Genomic DNA, 18,410 nt, shown 5'->3' with positions numbered 1-18,410 from the left:
CACACACACACACACAAATATATATTGATACAGGTCAACATCTATGTCCAATCACGGTCTAATCTAATTCCGTGGTCCAACACAAACGTGAGACATATTGCAATATGTCAACAGCAATATGTCTTCATCATAATTGGGTGAAAATTGTCAACAATTACATGTGCGTCCACCCAAAAGTGACCGATACATTTTAAACTCTCTGTTCTCAAATGATATGAGTGATAGTAGCCAATCTATAATTCTCCAACAACGAAGTAAGTGTAACAGGTCAACACACCCCAACAAGAAGTGATTCTGATCAACAACAATGTCCTCCCCCAAAACTGAGAGATATATGGCAGTACGATTCTTATAAGGATATCATTCATAGCATCCACAATCCATCATATGCTCTGGGCCCGTATGTATTCATGTAACTGATGTTCTTAGGCTCAACCCCAGATTCAAGCCCAATTTATTGTGCTAGTGATAAAATTAGTTAAAACATGATATTTTGTCGATGACATGTAAGAAATTTGGAAAGACTTATAAACCGAACTGTGTTGACACTTTTTGACTTTGTGACATGATTTAAGCGAGTTAATTATGAACTTCTCCCCTTTTCACATTATCACTCTTGTCAATACAATGTATAGGTAAAAGGAGAAAANAAGTAGGGAAGACAAGAAATATGTGAAAAGTTTAAAAAAATGACATTAAGTTAATACTTTATTACTACAGTATTCAGGAAAATCCGGATCTATGTCCCTATCCGTTTCTTTTTGTTACATATTCTACAAACATTTACAAGATCATAATTAGTCATCGACAGAATTATTTATTTTCAGTCACAGAGTAGGGGTTTCGAATTTACACCTCAATGTACAACTATGCTTAAAGCGTTTCGTTGCTTTTTTGTCTATAACTTTTTGTCGGAAAGTCCTGGTGAATATATTTTTTAGAACATGTAGCTAACTAATATAATCGTCCGTTTGTAGTGTAATGCAAAAAACGAAAGTAGATTGAACATGCTCAGGGATCCCAAATCAAGGTAAGTGTATCCAAGGTCCGTTTTATTATATTCGTGTTTCATTTTATTATGACAGGTCCCATTATCAGGTATACTGAACCTTTGGAAACACCGCAATACCTTTTTTTGCGAATCACATCCTAATACACTGACACTGAAATACCTTAAACATAAACATGAACATGAAATAGTTTCAAATGGGAATAGGGCCAATTATCAACAAGTCCCAGAAAAAAACTACATAGCTGGAGCCTGTGAATACAAACAGGGTAAATACCCCGCTCTCCTACTCCATTTTACTCAAAATAAGAACAGACTCGGTAATTGTTGTACATACACAACTACAAAAAATAGTCAACCTTTAGTTAACAAAGAACCGGGCATGGGCCAAGCTAATTCCTGTATGAACTCTATCTAGATCAGAGATTTATATCTATCGTTATAAATCTCTGATTTAGATAGAGTTCCTACAGGAATTAGGGCCAAGCTAGGAGACTACATTGTATATAAAGCATGTGGTCCTCTAAGATAGAGAAATAGGGCCCAAAAGAAGAAAAATTAGGGCACCATAAATGAGCTTATTTAGGCTTTTTGGCCTGTCATTTTCACATTACCGAGATTGAATGACCATTGACAAAATAATGACAATAATTAACCCTAAACGTTACCATATATCAAAATAATGACAATAATTAACCCTAAACGTTACCATATATCAAAATAATGACGATAATTAACCCTAAACGTTACCATATATGAATGATTATATTATTTTTAAAGTCTTCTATATTGCACAATAATAATTTGATATGAACTAAATGTACTTTACAAAATTAGAAAACACATCAACAGTCTTAATAAACTCACAATATTCCACACCTTTATTCTTTCACATTTTCACTTCTGCCCACTTTCCTGGCACTTCTGTTCTGAAACAGATGTTACAAAAGTAGATATTCTTACGATGACCTATTGACCAGGGCACACAGAACTACTTTAAAAATAAGAAGAATGAGAGAAATGGCAATAGAAACATACAATTATACAAGAAACCACAACCCATACCCCCCACAACATTGTCACACCTAAAACCCAAAACTACAGACAGTTTCAGATACACTACTAACCAACATATTAACATTCCACAAGTTAGAACCACTACATACAGCATGACATCCTTCAGATACACAGCAGCCTGCCTTTGGAGCAATCTACTCAGCACATTTAGGACAACAAATAACTTCACTCACTTCAAATCTTTAATATCCTCCCGGAACGGTACACAATGCAAATGTTCAGCCTGCAAATTAAACCTCAACCCCAGCCCCTTCACTTCTACACACCTCTCCTGTGTCAATTTTACATGTATTTTATTGGATCAGTGCTAATTTATTGACTTTATATGAAATCTGATGTGTTTTAAAATATTCTAGATATTTTGTCTAACTGCAATGTGTCAAATCTGTCCTTATTGAAAATAACTTGAAGTCTGATGTGTTTTATCAAATATAGTATTTGTATTGCCTATCTTGTATAAGTATGAATGTTTATTTATGTAACATGCATGTCGGTCAAATATTCGCCGACTTTAGATAAAAAAAATCTTATCTGATCTTATCTTATGAACATTATGTAAGAAACACATATTCCATTGCATTACACATGTACATTGGTCATGTGATTCATTTGTATGTGATGTCTATACAAGTACAGTTTGATATGATAGTTTACCCATATGCATGTTAGTAAGGTATTTTACTCTTGTAGTAATTCAGTTAGGTCTGAAAGCTATAGAAATAAAGGAGAAAACTCATATTGATGAAATAAGATTATTTTTTTAGCATACAATTCTCTAGTGGTGGGCTGTAGATGGTGGATTAATTTGGACATTTGAAGCTTATCGCTTTTTCTCAGAAGGTAAGTACAAGTTAAATCTTTCTCAAATGTCTTCAGATTAATCCTTATGGTCTCTTTCGTTGAGTGTGTTTAATTTTGAGAGGGATTTTTAAATAGAAGAAGGAGAGATGCAACAGCAAGACTGGATTTAAACTCAGGACCTCCTGAACTCTAGACGGTGGCTCTACTAATGGAGCCACCTGGTTGCCGACAATCAACCCAGTCCAGTTCCTTTACATTCCTCCCTTTTCCCCCCTCAAAGACATCACTATTTACAATTCAGGTTCAGATATTCCCCTGCCAAGCATTCACGCAGTACTTGAAACAAGGGTTTGCAAGCTTGCCAATTTTGTAACATGAAAAAGAGAAATGCAATGGCTAGACCGGGATTACAACCAGGGACCTCCAAAACTCTAGAAGGACGCTCTACCAATTTACATGATGTAGCTAAATATACTTGGTCGCTGACGATTGACCCAGTCCAAAGGAATCATTCTCAAATATCACAAGAAGATGTTCATTGGTCCTTAGTTTTGCATGTTCAGATTTGAAACTGCGTGCGAGAACAAGATTGTTGCCAGGTGGTAGATTTTTACAAAGTTCCCAACTAGGCTTTTTTTGTGCATGTTTCTTATTTACCTTGATTGAGAAAAAAGGACGGCCCTGTTCAATATCTTGAATTTAACCATTGATGTTTGTTGGCCCTGTTTCTTAGAAATGTTCTTCCTTAAATAGGTTCTTCCTGCTCTCTTGTTTTGCACATTTCATTTTGTACTTCATAGAAAGAAAAAGAAGGATGCAAGAAAGCAGGAATGTCTTTTGTACTCCTGTTTGATGCACTAGTTGTCAATATGTGAAAGGACAATCTCACTTTGAAAGGACAATGGCAAAAACAGCAGTATAAAATTTTGATCTAAAGTTATCACTTGATGTATTTACTGTTGACATGATTCTCAATCTAACAGATAAGAGAAAATAAGACGAAAGATCAGTCTTAGATTGAGTAATAAAGGTTGTACAATTGTAGGTGCCAACATCCCTTTGGATCTCTTGTTTTTCTGTTGTCCTTTCAATCTTAAACCTAATTCAACTATTTGTTATTATTATTTTTCAATTTTTATTGTTTTGTTATTTTTCATTTCAGAAGTTAATGCAATATGGCTGGAAACTCTATGTCAGTACAATCCCATAATGCTACAGTCCTCAATGACCTTAAGATTGGAGACATGGTGGAGTTCCCAAGAGGCTGGTACTCCCATTGGGGTGTCTATTTAGGTAGGTGATACTGTGAATGGGGGCTGAATAGTATCTGATAGAACAATGTAAATGTGGATCAATGTAACATTGTGACATATTCCAGAACCTGTTCTCTTCCTCACTATCAACTCTATAGGTAATCCTGCTTGGAGTTGGTAAATATTTTTGTTACCAACCAGTAAGTGACACCCTGGACACAACTTCATTGGTCAGACTTTTAGTTATGATGTAATGTAACAATGCTTTGGGCTAACATATTCCATCTTGTCACATCGTAATCTTTGGGAATTTTCCTTGATCAGAAACTGCAATGATTTTTTAAAGGGCAAAAATACAGTTTTCTAGATACGAGATGAATATTTTGAAAGAGAAAGGCACAAAAAGTTGCCATGGCTGGGCATCATGTTTATCCATGTCCACGTCAAGAAGATTTGATTGCAAATTAAGCTCAAACATATCAGTGGTAGATTAAAACATGCTGTTGCAATATAATGAATACTTTACTTTGTAGTGCTACTGTACTGGAACAAAACTATATTTAACTGTTTTACAATTGTTGAAACACTATGAAGATAATGTTTATTGATTTGTTGTTGTTTTCCTCCTTATTTTTCTGGTAAGGTGAAGGAAGGATTGTGCACCTGTCTGGAGGGGACAATGATGGTATTAATGGGAACATCAACTCTGGGAGTGTATTTACTATCTGTGGAAAGAATTTCAGCAAAGCCTGGGTGATGATTGATGACTTCTGGAAAATTGCCCTCAAATGTAAAGCGAAAATAAATAATGGAAAGGACAGGAAATGCTCGTATGTATATATGTAGATAGGAAATATGTAGTATTGAAACCTTAGCTGTTGATGTATTTAGTCTTCTCACTTAAGTTTTTACATACCTCTGTTCCTACATAAACAATGTCAGTTTGTATAGTATATATACTGGTAGGCTGTTCTGTTTTCAGGCCTCGTCAACCACACGAGATGGTGCGGGTAGCCATGGAGATGGTCGGAGAGATAGGCTACAATGTTCTGTGGAATAACTGTGAACATTTTGCGGCCTTCATTAGATATGGAAAGAAGTGGTCAGAGCAGGTAAATAATACATGAGTTAATGATATATTTTAATATGGATCAGGTAAAGGATTTATGAGAGGCTTTCTGCGGATGGAACAAGATAACCATAAAACTGTCAACAGAACAGGTAGATTAATGACAAAATCAGTTTTCTGTCTTTAAAACAGGTAAACAAAATTTATGTAAGTGCTTTATGACCACACAACACATAAATAAGTAATGATTGTTCTCACTGCAGAAAAGGTAAACAAAAAATACTTGGTTTCTGAATGTAAAATATTTTACAACAATTATGAAACAAGTTATTACAACTTATATTGATCACTCTCGTTGGCCCAGATGTTAAGGTCGAATGAGTGTATTGATAAACGGAAATAGGAAGTACATCCCTAGTTGAAAATGCAATGTAGGGAGACAGTATCACAATTTCCGCATATTCTCAGACCTTTTTGTGTTACAAAGTGCCAAAAATACAGGAAAAGTAAGTAGAAAACATTGTTAATAAATATATTACCAAAGAGTTGTCATTCTTGGCAGAATATTAGAATACAGAAATACATTGTACCGTAATAACTGTGTAATGAGTCATTATATTTATGTTTAGGTTTTGTCCATGATCTTATAATGGTGATTATTGTATGTTTATTATTGACAGAACAGTGTGTTCTCTCAATAATAAAGTATTTCAAAGCAATCCAGGCATTAATTCAGTTATAATGCAGTGGTGCGGTGCCGGCGCCAATATTTTACTTTAAACAACTTCTTCTCAATAACCGAAAGGCCCAGGGAACTGATATTGGGCCTGTAGCATGCTGGTATAAAGGGTTACCAAGTTTGTTCAAATGAATGACCTTGACCAACTTTCAAGGTCACAGGGGTCAAATGTTTTAAAATCTTCAAACAACTTCTTCTCAATAACCAAAAGGCCCAGGGTACTGATATTGGGCCTGTAGCATGCTTGGATGAAAGACTACCAAGTTTGTTCAAATGAATGACCTTGACCCACTTTCAAGGTAACAGGGGTCAAATATGTTAAAATCTTTAAACAACTTCTCCTCAATAACCAAAAGGCCCAGGGTACTGATATTGGGCCTGTAGCATGCTGGGATGAAGNTTAAAGGTCACAGGGTTCAAATGTCGTAAAATCTTAAAAACGACTTCTCAATAACCAAAAGGCTCAGGGTACTGAAATTGGGTCTGTTGCATGCTAGGATGACGGACCACAAGTTTGTTCAAATGAATGAACTTGACTTATATTCAAGGTCACAGGGGTCAAATATGTTAAAAACCTGTAATACAACTTCTTCTCAATAACCAAAATGCCTAGGATGATGATGATATTTGGCCAGTAGCATGCTGGAATAAAGGACTACCGAGTTTGTCCAAATGAAAAAACCTTTTAATAACCTCTGAATAACCAAGAGGTATAAGGTGATGATATTTTGCCAGTAACATGCTTGGATGAAGGGCTACCAAGTTTGTTCAAATGACCTTGACTTATATTCAAGGTCACAAGGGTTGAATATGTTAAAAAACCTTTAAAAGAACTTCTTTTGAATAACCAAGAGGCCTAGGATAATGCCAGTAACATTCTGGGATGAAGGACTACCAAGTTTGTTCAAATGAACGACCTTGACATATATTCAAGGTCACATGGGTCAAATATGTTAAAAACCTTTAAACTTCTTTAGACGTCTTAATAAGCAGGCCAAGGGTGATGATATTTGGCCATTAACATGCTAGGATGAAGGACTACAAAGTGAATGACCTTTGCCCATATTCAAGGTCACAGTGGTCAATATATGTTTAAATCCTTAAATGATTTGTTCTGTATAACCAAAAGATCCAGGGTAATGAAATTTTGCCAGAAGCATGCTGGGTTGGAAGACTATAAACTCTGTTCAACCTAATGTCCTTGTTCGACATTCAAGGTCACATGCGTCATATGTTTAAATCTTTTAATAGGTTCTTATGAATCAAACACTGATATTCTGCCTGTAGCTGTATTTTAGTCCACTTTTAAGATTACAAGTGAAGATTACAAGTGTGAGATTAATACCAGGTGAGCAATGCAGGCCCATTGGGCCTCTTGTTTTTATCAATGAGCCACATGTGTCCATTTTTAGCCCACCATGGTGGGCTACTTAAATCACCCTGCGTCCGTGGTCCGTCCGTGGTCTGTCGTCCATCATCTGTCCGTAAACAATTCTTGTTATCGGTATTTCTCAAGAAGTACCAGAGGGATCTTTCTTAATTTTTTTATGTAGGTTCCCCTTGGTCCTAAGCTGTGTAGGGCAACTTTTGAGACTGATCGAATAAACAACATGGCCAACAGGCAGCCATCTTGGATTTTGATAGTGAAAGTTTGTTATCACTATTTCTCGGGAAGTACCAGAGGGATCTTTCTCTTATTTTGTATGTAGATTCCCCTCGGTCCCTTACTGTGCAGGGCAACTTTTGAGACTGATCGGATAAACAACATGGTCGAAAGGCAGCTATCTTGGATTTTGATAGTGAAGATTTGTTACCGCCATTTCTCCGAAAGTACAAATGTACCAGAGGGATCTTTCTTAAATTTTATATGTAGGTTTCCCTTGTTCCCTTGTTGTGCAGCAGTGCCTGAAATGGATGGTCGCCTGCTCGCCAATGGCGATTAAATTCTTGCTTGGGCGACCAAAAGTTGTCAAAAGTGAGGTAGTCACAAATAGTTTGGGCGACTGTCAAAAATTTATGAATAAAAGAAATTATAGTCCCTTCCACATTAACTGGGGGCAGTATATTTTTCAGTTGTCATTACTTCAATTTGAATCGAACTGTCCAAGATTTAAAAAATGTGATGATATTTTTTTTCTTCAGATTTTCTATATAAATACGACCAGGGTGTCTTCTTTGGGGAACACATTTTGTGTATTTCTTTTGGAAACATGTCAGGTTTTAATTAGGGTTGAAGAATTTAAAATATAATGTTTTAATCTGTTTTACATATTACAAACATTGTCATGTTACATGTATATGTAGTTTAAATGTGCCGAAACATTATGTTAAATGCTGTGGAAATATTTCTTCCCAAAATTATTTGAGCCACCAATATGTCATTTGGGCCAGTGCTTCAAATTTTTTACTCGCCCAAAAAATATTTTTGGGGCCAGCCAATGCAGGTTCCCCACTATCCTTTTATTTGTTCATGTTTACTTTTGAAACTGATCAGTTAAACAAAATGGCCTACCGACAGCCATCTTGGATTTTTTACATTGAAGGTTTGTTAGTACTATTTCACAGGAATAACTTGAGGGATCTTTCTCAAATTTGATATGTAGGTTCCCCTTGATCCCTCGTTATGCATGTTATATTTTGAGACTGATCATAAAAACTAAATGGCTAAAGGAAGAACTAAAAAGATCTTTCTCATATTGTAATGATCGATTCTATTTCTTTCAGTACTGTACTAGTAAATATGTGAAATGACAAAACTCACTTTGAAGGTTGGTTTTCATACACATCAGTATTAAGTTTAGATCAAAAGTTACCTCATGGTGCATTTACTGTTAACATGACTCGATCAAACAGATTAGCGGAAAGAAGAGAAAAGAACAACTGACATAGAACTAATGAAGATGGCACAATGGTGGGCGCCAAGATCCCTCTGGGATCTCTTGTTCTGTACTTCAGGAAACCGGCTACCTATTTCACTACTGTGAAGTTTTTCAAGAAAGATAACTCTTACCTGCAACTACTTTGTGTATATATGGTTTTATTATAAAATGTCAATTTTTAATCGTTTATAGATAATTTATTTGACATCATTTCAGCATTTATTAAATTGATTTACATTAATGCAATACTAATCTATGGCATTATCATTTTTTTAAGCCACTCTTGGCGAGAGTTGAGCGGCTTATTGATTCTGTCAAGAGACGAAATGACGGACCCACTTCCGTTCGGGGTGCGTGCGCATAATTCAGTCTTGCATGCTTCCGCTATATAGTTTCGTTATCGTAAATAGAAAGTAGAATCTCTGACACTCACCAGGGGGTTACTTAAAGCTTCAGATACCCTTCACCAAACAAAACATTTATCTCTGGTGCATTCTACGAGTATTGTGGTGGTGAAATTCCCGCACTGGGTTTGAGCGTTTTAGCAACTCAAATTAAGGTTGGAGGAGTGTTTGTTTTCGTGACTCTGATTCGGGAAAGCACATGTGAAGACTGTCAAGTCAAGCATTGACGCTGTCTGTACGGTCTAGCTTTTTAGGTCACCTGGGACAAAGTCTCGAGTGACCTATTGCGATCGCCTTTTGTCCGGCGTCGTCCGTCGTGCGTCCGTAAACAATTTACGTTTTCGACTTCTTCTCCAAAACCCCTGAACCAATTTCAATGAAATTTTGCAGAAACCTTTCATGGCAAAAGGTCAACAAAAGTAGTGGCCGGTTTGGTCCCCAGCCCCCAGGGGCCTGAGCGGCAGGGCCAAAAAGGGTAAAATTGACTAAAATTTCAAAATCTTCTTCTCAAGACACAGATATGGTAGAATCAAATACTTTTCATAGATGGAAGGGTCTTAAGGTGCTTTACCAAAATTGTGAATTTCATGTCCCTGGGGTCTCACGTTTACCCCTGTGAAGGGGGTAAACTTTACTTTAGTTTATATAGGGAAATCACATTTTGGACCAACATTTGTTTAATTTCCATTGGAAGTGATTCAATTTGGGTTAGCATTATGAGTATTCGATGGCAGTTTGATGGTATGCACATATTAGCCCTGACTGACCCCCCCGGGCTGATGGGTGGGGCCAAAAAGGGTTGAATTGACTGAAATTTCAAAAATCTTCTTCTCAAAGACCCAGATATGGTAAAATCAAACACTCTTCATAGATGGAAGGGTCTTAAGGTTTATGACCCTAGGGTCTCACGTTTACCCCCTGGGGAAGGAGGGGGGCAAAATTTATTATGGTTTATAATGGCAAATGATACTTTGAATATTACATGTAAATAACTTGATTGGAATTATATCCCTGAATTGACAGTTTGATACTTTGAACATTTTGAGCCAGCCCTACCCCCAAGGGATGTAGGGTGGGGCCCAAAGGAGTCAATGTGCTAAAATTTCTTCATTTTCCTTGTTTAGAATCAGAGGTGCTAGTTTCAAATACTTTTAGTCTTAAATCTGTATGCTAGATATTGAATAAGGTGGTTTTATTGTTTTTTGTCACTTTGAATAATATTTCTGTTCGTGTTAAAAACAAAATCAACTCTCTGTATAAATATATCAGGTGACCGTTAAGGCCCATGGGCCTCTTGTTATATTTTGTAATTACAAGGAAGAAGTAAATATATATACTTATTAACCGTATGAGTGATGAAGTATAACCTCTATTTTGATGTATCAAACGGGAACGTAATATGACATATCGTGCTTAGGTTGATAACGGTAATAAACCATTGTTGCTACCACGGATGTGGCTCTGAGACGAAACGATATGTGAACTGTGTATGCTTATCAAATATTTCTGTAACACAGCATGCTATTTCTGGTGTATTTATTTATGAAAATGTAACAATTTAAGAACATGACACAACTGCCGCTGCTGTTTGACAAGAATTCGCGCTGTGTCAAAATATTATCCAATCCGGTGTAAGGGAAATAACTCGTACGTTGGTAAAGTCACATTGAGAAATATAATTCAAATATATTCCAAGGACATTTGTGAGATTTTGAGATAAATTGTATATTCAATGACAGTAAATGAAGTCACTACATATATTAATAATTATTATTAATATGAATAAAAAATAAATAAAAATAAAAGGAGTACAAAGTCTTTTTTCTCCATGCATGTTTTCCCACTACTGTTATAATTAATTATCCTTCATTTCACAAGCACAAAATGCACCTATTCTTTATTACCCATTCACCGATTGCCATTCTGCATGTAAATACTCATGTCACATCATTGGAGGATGCTAGTTAATAAAAATTACAACAATGCGTCACAAAAGAGGGTGAAAAAAGAGGAGAGGGAGAAATGTTAAGGCATCATTTAAGAGGTGATTGATTTTGAAAATTCCAAAGGCAACATCATCACATGACCTGATTTTCAATAAGCAGAATAAAAAACACATATCTGAGGTATTATAGTAGATATTGATGCTCAATGTGTTACTGAAGCTTTACTAAAAATTTAAAGAGGTGAGCGGCTTTAATGTCACACTGACATAATTCTAGTATTGACATTATTTTGCAACAAACTGTCATTTTCTTTTTCAAAAGTCACTCCTTTTTTCATAAATTTCCATTTAAATTCCTTAAAATTATGACAACCTATCTTATTTTTGTGGCAGGAAATTTTCTTTACTTCAAAGCAACATAACTACAAAATTTTAAGAAATTCTACTGAGAAATGGTGACACAATGCACTGGGGGTCTTAAAGTGGGAGGAAACCGGAGTACTTGAGAAAACCCACTTGGTTGGGCAGGTGTACCCATATCTTTTCACGTCCCCCTTGGTGAAAGGCGAGTGTGATATCTACCGTGCCACCCCACCACCCGACCACCCGTATATGTGTAGGGGTGTAGCTGTTATATACATTTGTTTGTTTTGTAGTATCCAGCATTCATGTACAGTTGTGTGAAAGCATAACACACCAAAATACTGTGTGCATTTAATTTAGCACACTCATCATTGCATGCATGCATCGTCCATGCAAATTATGCCCAATCATGCAATTTAACAAATGTACTGACTTATTGTGTGCTTTTGATCACACAAATGTGTTGTTTTATTGGTTGATTAATACAAATGTAATTACAAAAAGAAAAAAAATGTAATGCTCATATGAAATAAGGTAATTTGTCACACAAGTATTTAATTTCTGATCAGGATGTATTTTGCATATAATCAGTACTACTATACATGTAACACACTATTAAATTTACTGTATTCTGTGTAAACCTGGTCAGAATGGTCTTGGACTCTCTGGTACCTAGGGATTTTAGTATATACGTCTCTGAGATACCAAAACAGGGAGGGAGAACTTTTTTAGTGATTAAGACTTTGGATACGAACAGGCACGGACATATGTATTCTATTTCTGTGAAAATGTTGAGGAAATTGGTTTTGGGTTGGCAAAAAACTATTGTGTAGCCTACTAGACCTGTTTTTCTCACCAATCCGTCTTCAAGGTATACGTGTGCTCAGATCAAAGTCTCTGTTCTGTTCGTAATGGTATCGGTAGTGATCGCTGATTAGAAAATTGATCTGTAATATGACTGTCATCACAACTTAATTGGACCGTACACGAATGTTTCTTGTGTTTGTACATGTTTTTGTTTTGGAGAATCTATATATGCATATATTTGTGTATAGTGTCCGGTATATACATGTTTTTGTTTAGTGGTATACAGTGTGGATATTTTGTGAATCATCACTCTGTCTTTCTCCCATAATCTCATCTCCACCTCCGACTCTTAATCTTTGTATTGATCTTGACAATGCCTGCTTCAAATAGAGTGTACAAATTTAGTATCTTATTTAACTGATCTATTTTATATTTTAGGCTGATACAGCCTTAGCATGGACTGTGGCAGCTGCAAGTACCGTAGCTGTTAGTGGGCTGTTGTACAACTTCTTCAAAGGTCCCGAGGATAACAAAGAAGCAAAGAAGTAGTGATCAAAGAAAAAAAATCATTCATTCATTTAGAATTTAAGAAAAACAAGAAAAAGATTCTGAGATGAACTATATGTAGTTCATGGTCAGCTTTGTAAGTGTGTTCAGATTTCAAGGTAATATGTTTGACAAAGTTTTTAAAAAATAATTTTGTCAAAGCTGTGTTAGTTAACTATGTGTTTAACAACATTTTTGATAGGATGAGCTTCATTAAACCAGGACACATTTACATTAAATGTATGATGTTAAGAAAAAGATCGTTTTCATTTAGTTATAAGAGAGTTTCCAATGAACAGATTGTTTTATTCTGAACCTTGGATGATGTCAAGTTTTCTTTTTAAGTATTTGTGAAAAATTCATTTGTGGTTGCTTTTTTATTTAAGTTGATTTTTCTCTGTTATTTATTATATACTGTTTTTTTGTTTATTATCTACAAATTCTGGCAATGAAAATCTTTATTTATATCTAAATATAGTTTATTTATAAGTTTTTACATACATGTATGTAAGGGTGTAATTATGTTGAAGTAATAGGTAAGAAATATATTGTGCCCTTGTTTTAACTCAATAATCAGGTCTGAATGATTGTATAAAAGGTAACTGTGATTGGACTAGAGTATGAAGTTGATGTTTAATGATCAAAAAATAAATAATGACAGTTTTCAATCAATTGAGTAGAGTAAAATAAAACGGACAAGAGATATATCTAATTGTGACATACTGTATCATGTTTATGAACATTACATTAATTAAATTAAATTCAAAAGTGCCTTTAACAGGTTACTGAGATAATGGTATATATATAATAATGTACATGTATATAGAGAAATCATTCTAGATTTATAGTTATATATTTTACTAATACAAGTTTCTTTAATGAAATCAGCATATTATTGAAAATATTAACTTATGTTTAGCTTTAACTTATTCTACAGTTATTTTACAGTATTTTATTGACACTTAATTTATCAATAACGATGAGATATTTTCATTTCATCAGTGAAATATAAGGTTTCACGAGGAAAATATAGTTGATGTATGACTTGTATAACATTTATCATTTACTTTAAGCTTGCCTATTAGAATGCAAAATTTTCTGTGAAAATAACAAACCAACTGACGATTTTATTTGATATTGTGATATCATAAGTAAGTACCTCACTCAGAACATTACTTATAAGGTTCTATTGAGCTTTACATTCAACCAAGAATATTTCGCTCAAGGCATGTCGGGCATATGCCGTGAAAATGCTCAATAGGTGTTAACACAAAATATTCTTTCAACTGTGATTCAAGAGAATTCCAAAATCACATCTGTGTAATTCCAAATTAAAGTTGATAACCTTACTTTTCAAATTGTATTTACATGATGGGTTTAACACAGTTATACCAATAATACCTTTCAAATTTGTCTCACAATATGGGGAGGTCTTGATCGTTACCAACGTTTGAACCCTGGTGTGCAGTAGGAGCTAAACTCCTGGCATGTTGTGTCAGACCTGTAATCAGCGTATTTACATAATTATATAGATATTGTTTATTTTGTAGTGACCCTTGGTTAACGAATTGATCGTTTATATCAAATTAATAATATATTTGTATGTATGTGATAAAAGTAGAATAAAAACAACAGGAAAGAGACCTTCACAAAGTCCTCGCTAATCTTAAAAAACACATAACCATATCAGGTTTGAGTGGCTAGTGTCAATGTCAAGTCCTTCATTTCAATCAAGTTGCAAGGAGGTATGACAATAACTATATTAGGATTGAACGGTCATTGTCAGTGTATTGTGTATTTTGACCAGTATCCAAATAAATAGTGACAATAACNCGTTGTTCTCTCCTTGTTTTTAGGTAAGTTTAGTATAAATATTGACTGACAAAGGATAATTTTTTGATATTCTAATGCATAGATATATGATGTAGCATATTGTAGAGTGTCAACTGCAAATTTGGTCTCAAAAGTGGTATTTTGTCGATTGAAGTGGGGAATTGGTCGGTTTCTGAAAACGGCATGTTCGCGGTATGTTTCAGTTTTCGTAATTTGTCAAAATAGCAACTGAGATGTCATGTCGTGATTGGAAGTCTTGTTTTATTTCATGTATTTAACTTGTTATTACATCCCATATGAGGAATGTTCCTGTAAAAGTATTTTCTTTACCATTTTATTATAAATCCTCAATGGGAAATGTTCGGCCCTTTGAAGTAGGCCGCGGTGTGACGTCACAATATGGCTGCGCCCATGTGTTTACATTGGCAACACGTGTATCAGAATAGGAGGTCTGAAACAGAAATAGATAGTCCTGACTGTGTCAATTATTAGGAAAATCAAAGCACTGGAAGGAATCCTTTGTATTTATTAATGTATTTGTCAAGATATATTTTGATATTAATTAGAAATAATAAGTTCAAACTAACTTTAAAATTATTAGTCAATACTATAATAATTTGTGATCAAGATAATTATTTCTTTTGGCTATTCTTGTTTATAAGGTATTTCGATTAGATAAAATAACAGGATATTGGAATGTGGAGATGTATCTTGGAAGAATTATCAGTTGATTTATATAATGTCATGTTAACATTTGTTGAAATATGGATAATTCTTTGTCGAATCGGTCTAAATAATAGTAATTTCTGTTTAATACTACTCGCTCCACTACGAAATGCTATGTTCTGTTCAATAGTTCATTTTTACCCCAACGTACAAGAAATATGTTGTTTAGTTCCATTTCGCGCACCTGTCATAAGTTATATATTGTAAGAATTCTATATTTTGGGCTAGTTGCCAATTTTGGAGTAATATAAATTGCCAAGGTCATACAGTGAGCTGTTGTTGATAATTGCCAGCCTAATTGCCAGTCGGCTATTCAGGTGTGGATTGCCAGTTACTAATCTAGTCGATTGTTGAACTTAACAAATTGCGAAGTTTTGTTTATAGTTGATATATACATGTAATGTTCTGTCAATTCAACATTTCAAGTCACTTAATATTTGCCAGTTGTCAGTAGATTAAGATGACAGTGTTGATACATATATAATGTATAGGGTATTCAGCTTGTCACTTGCCATTTTTAGTTTACTTGTCAATAGCTATGTCATTGTGTATCAATATCATGTGCCCCTGTTCTCAACATTAAAACACCGAGTGAAACCATCATCGTTGTTCTCTCCTTGTTTTTAGGGTCGTCCAGCTGGCACCCAGATCCGGTGTAACAATGACAATATGACACCAGAAATTAATAGTACAATAATATTATTAGGAATACTTTATAATAGGTATTGATAATATACTATCGTTCTTCAGGTTTGAATAGACAGCCATACAAATTTATTTACAAACCCTACGTGTAAATATAGGGTTGTGAATACATACATACATACATACATACTTACATACGTAATTCAGTTACTTACACACAATAAAATACGACATTTTTTTTAGTAAATAGATCATAACTGGTACCAAGTTAATACATCATTTACTTTGATGGCATACCCTTAACACACGAAATAATACTTTTAGCAGATATCAAGCAGTTTATGTACAAAATACTACTTGTATCAAATATCACTTTTATTGTAAAGAGACACAGGTGAACCCCTAGTGACACCTGAACCTATCGACACTGATACGAGTTCAACGGTACACCTATGGCACATCCATGTTTGCTTACTTTTATACAGTAAAGTCTGTTAATATATCCTTTGGACATTCGAGTATTTAGAGAAGTAAAAGGTCTCAAGGACCAAATACCAACGTGTACCATATTAAACAATGAACCACTGTCCTTATAGATATGTAGGAAGTAAATTATATTTGTATAGCAGAGAGCAGGCATTTCACTCATTATTGCTCGCCGTAGATAAATATATATGAGATGTATGGTTATACCAGTCATGCCATCTAATGGTATGTACACTATTTGGAATATAAACACAGGGAATGTTATCGATTATATGTGATGGGAATTAAATTCAATTTTCAAAGGTATGTGGCGTTACCTATTAATTTGTAAGCAAGCAAATGGGCATAACATGATCTATAGCGTACTTTAAGACAAAATCAAGTTAATTATTATTTGCAGACTTATAGGGTTTCGGATAACATTTCTTATAACCACATTTGATTGTCATTTTATGATTGTGGGTATTGTTAACAAGAGGGCCTGTATCGCTCACCTGAATATGTTTAAAATAATTGGTATGAAGTAAAGATATAGTACTCCATGGTAAGTGCTGTAAGTACATATGAAATTTCAGAAAGATCCATCCAGTACTTTAGATATAGCGAGAACAAACTTCAAACAGAGCCCCACCCCTATGCCCCTAGGGGGGTCATACCCACCAATTATACCAAATTGAGACCCCTTGGTCTAAGGATGTTCCAGACTAAATATGGAAAAATCCCTTAATCTCGATGGTCGAAGAAGGATTTAAAAGGTTTTACCTCTATTTCTCCTATTGGCCCCCGCCCTTCTGCCCCCTGGGAGACAGCACCCACTGCATATACAAAATTAAGTCCCCTTGGCCCAAAGATGCTCCAGACTAAATTAGGATAAAATCCCTAAATCCATATGGTAGAAGAAGGATTATAAAGGTTTTACTTCTATTTCCCCTATTGGGCCCCGTCCCTCAGGTCCAAGGGGGGCCATACCCACCGTTTATACAAAATTGGTTCCCCTTCACCCAAGGATGCTTCAGACCAAATATGGAACAAATCCTTTCATTCCTACAGAAGAAGACGGATATTAAAGAATTTGCTATATTTCCCCTATTGGGCCCCGCCCCTCAGCCCCCAGAGGGGCCAGACCCACCATTTATACAAATTTGGTTCCCCTTTACCCAAGGATGCTCCACACTAAATATGGAACAAATCCTTTCATTCCGACAGAAGCAGAAGGATTTTAAAGAATAATTCGCTATGTTTTCCCTATTGGGACCAACCTCTCAGGCCCCTGGCGGGCCAGACCCATGGTTTATGCAAAATTGGTTCCCCTTCACCAAAGGATGCTTCAGACCAAATATGGAACAAACCCTTGCATTCCTACAGAAGAAGAAGGATTTTAAAGAATTTGCTATATTTCCCCTATTTGGCCCGCCCCCCCAGCCCCCAGGGGGGCCACACCCACCATGTATACAAAATTGAGTCCCCTTGGCCCAAGGATGCCCCAGACTAAATTAGGATAAAATCCTTTAATCCCTACGGTAGAAGAAGGATTTTCAAGGTTTTACCTCTATTTCCCCTATTGGGCCCCGCCCCTCTGCCCCCAGGGGGGCCACACCCACCTTTTATACAAAATTGAGTCCCCTTGGCCTAAGGATACTCTAGACCAAATTTAGTCAAAATCTACTTGGGCGTTCAGGACTAGTAGCGTTTTAAAGGAAAAGATGACGGACCAGAAGGCCTGAATCACTCACGTTTAAATGTTGGTAAAATTGAACTTATAGAAGCCAGATGTATGTTGCTGGTAGTGTACATGTATTACATGGTAAGTCAGTGGTTATATTTATAT

General features: G+C 35.4%; 1 protein-coding gene across 11 annotated transcripts in view; it reads left to right on the top strand.

The window, feature by feature from the left end:
- The window catches only part of LOC110448964 (HRAS-like suppressor 2), an 18,101-nt gene extending 4,762 nt beyond the window's left edge, over positions 1–13,339 (top strand). For 3 of the 11 annotated variants that reach the window (XM_021495498.1, XM_021495500.1, XM_021495495.1), the window contains exons 2-6: positions 2,851–2,926; positions 4,050–4,180; positions 4,784–4,970; positions 5,123–5,252; positions 12,785–13,339. In XM_021495498.1, the coding sequence (XP_021351173.1) occupies positions 4,063–4,180; positions 4,784–4,970; positions 5,123–5,252; positions 12,785–12,895 (546 nt within the window). In that variant the 5' untranslated portion in view covers positions 2,851–2,926; positions 4,050–4,062 and the 3' untranslated portion in view covers positions 12,896–13,339. Of the gene's footprint in view, positions 1–695; positions 1,031–2,735; positions 2,927–4,049; positions 4,181–4,783; positions 4,971–5,122; positions 5,253–9,104; positions 9,178–12,784 lie in introns of those variants that run through there. The other 8 variants (XM_021495496.1, XM_021495490.1, XM_021495499.1 and 5 more) reach the window with 6 other exon arrangements.
- Positions 13,340–18,410: the final 5,071 nt, after the last annotated feature.

Source organism: Mizuhopecten yessoensis, unplaced genomic scaffold (assembly GCF_002113885.1).
Source record: "Mizuhopecten yessoensis strain PY_sf001 unplaced genomic scaffold, ASM211388v2 scaffold4403, whole genome shotgun sequence".
Classification (NCBI taxonomy): Eukaryota; Metazoa; Mollusca; class Bivalvia; order Pectinida; family Pectinidae; genus Mizuhopecten; species Mizuhopecten yessoensis.
The sequence above is the reverse complement of the archived record's forward strand: the minus strand, read 5'-3'. Positions and strand labels throughout refer to the sequence as shown.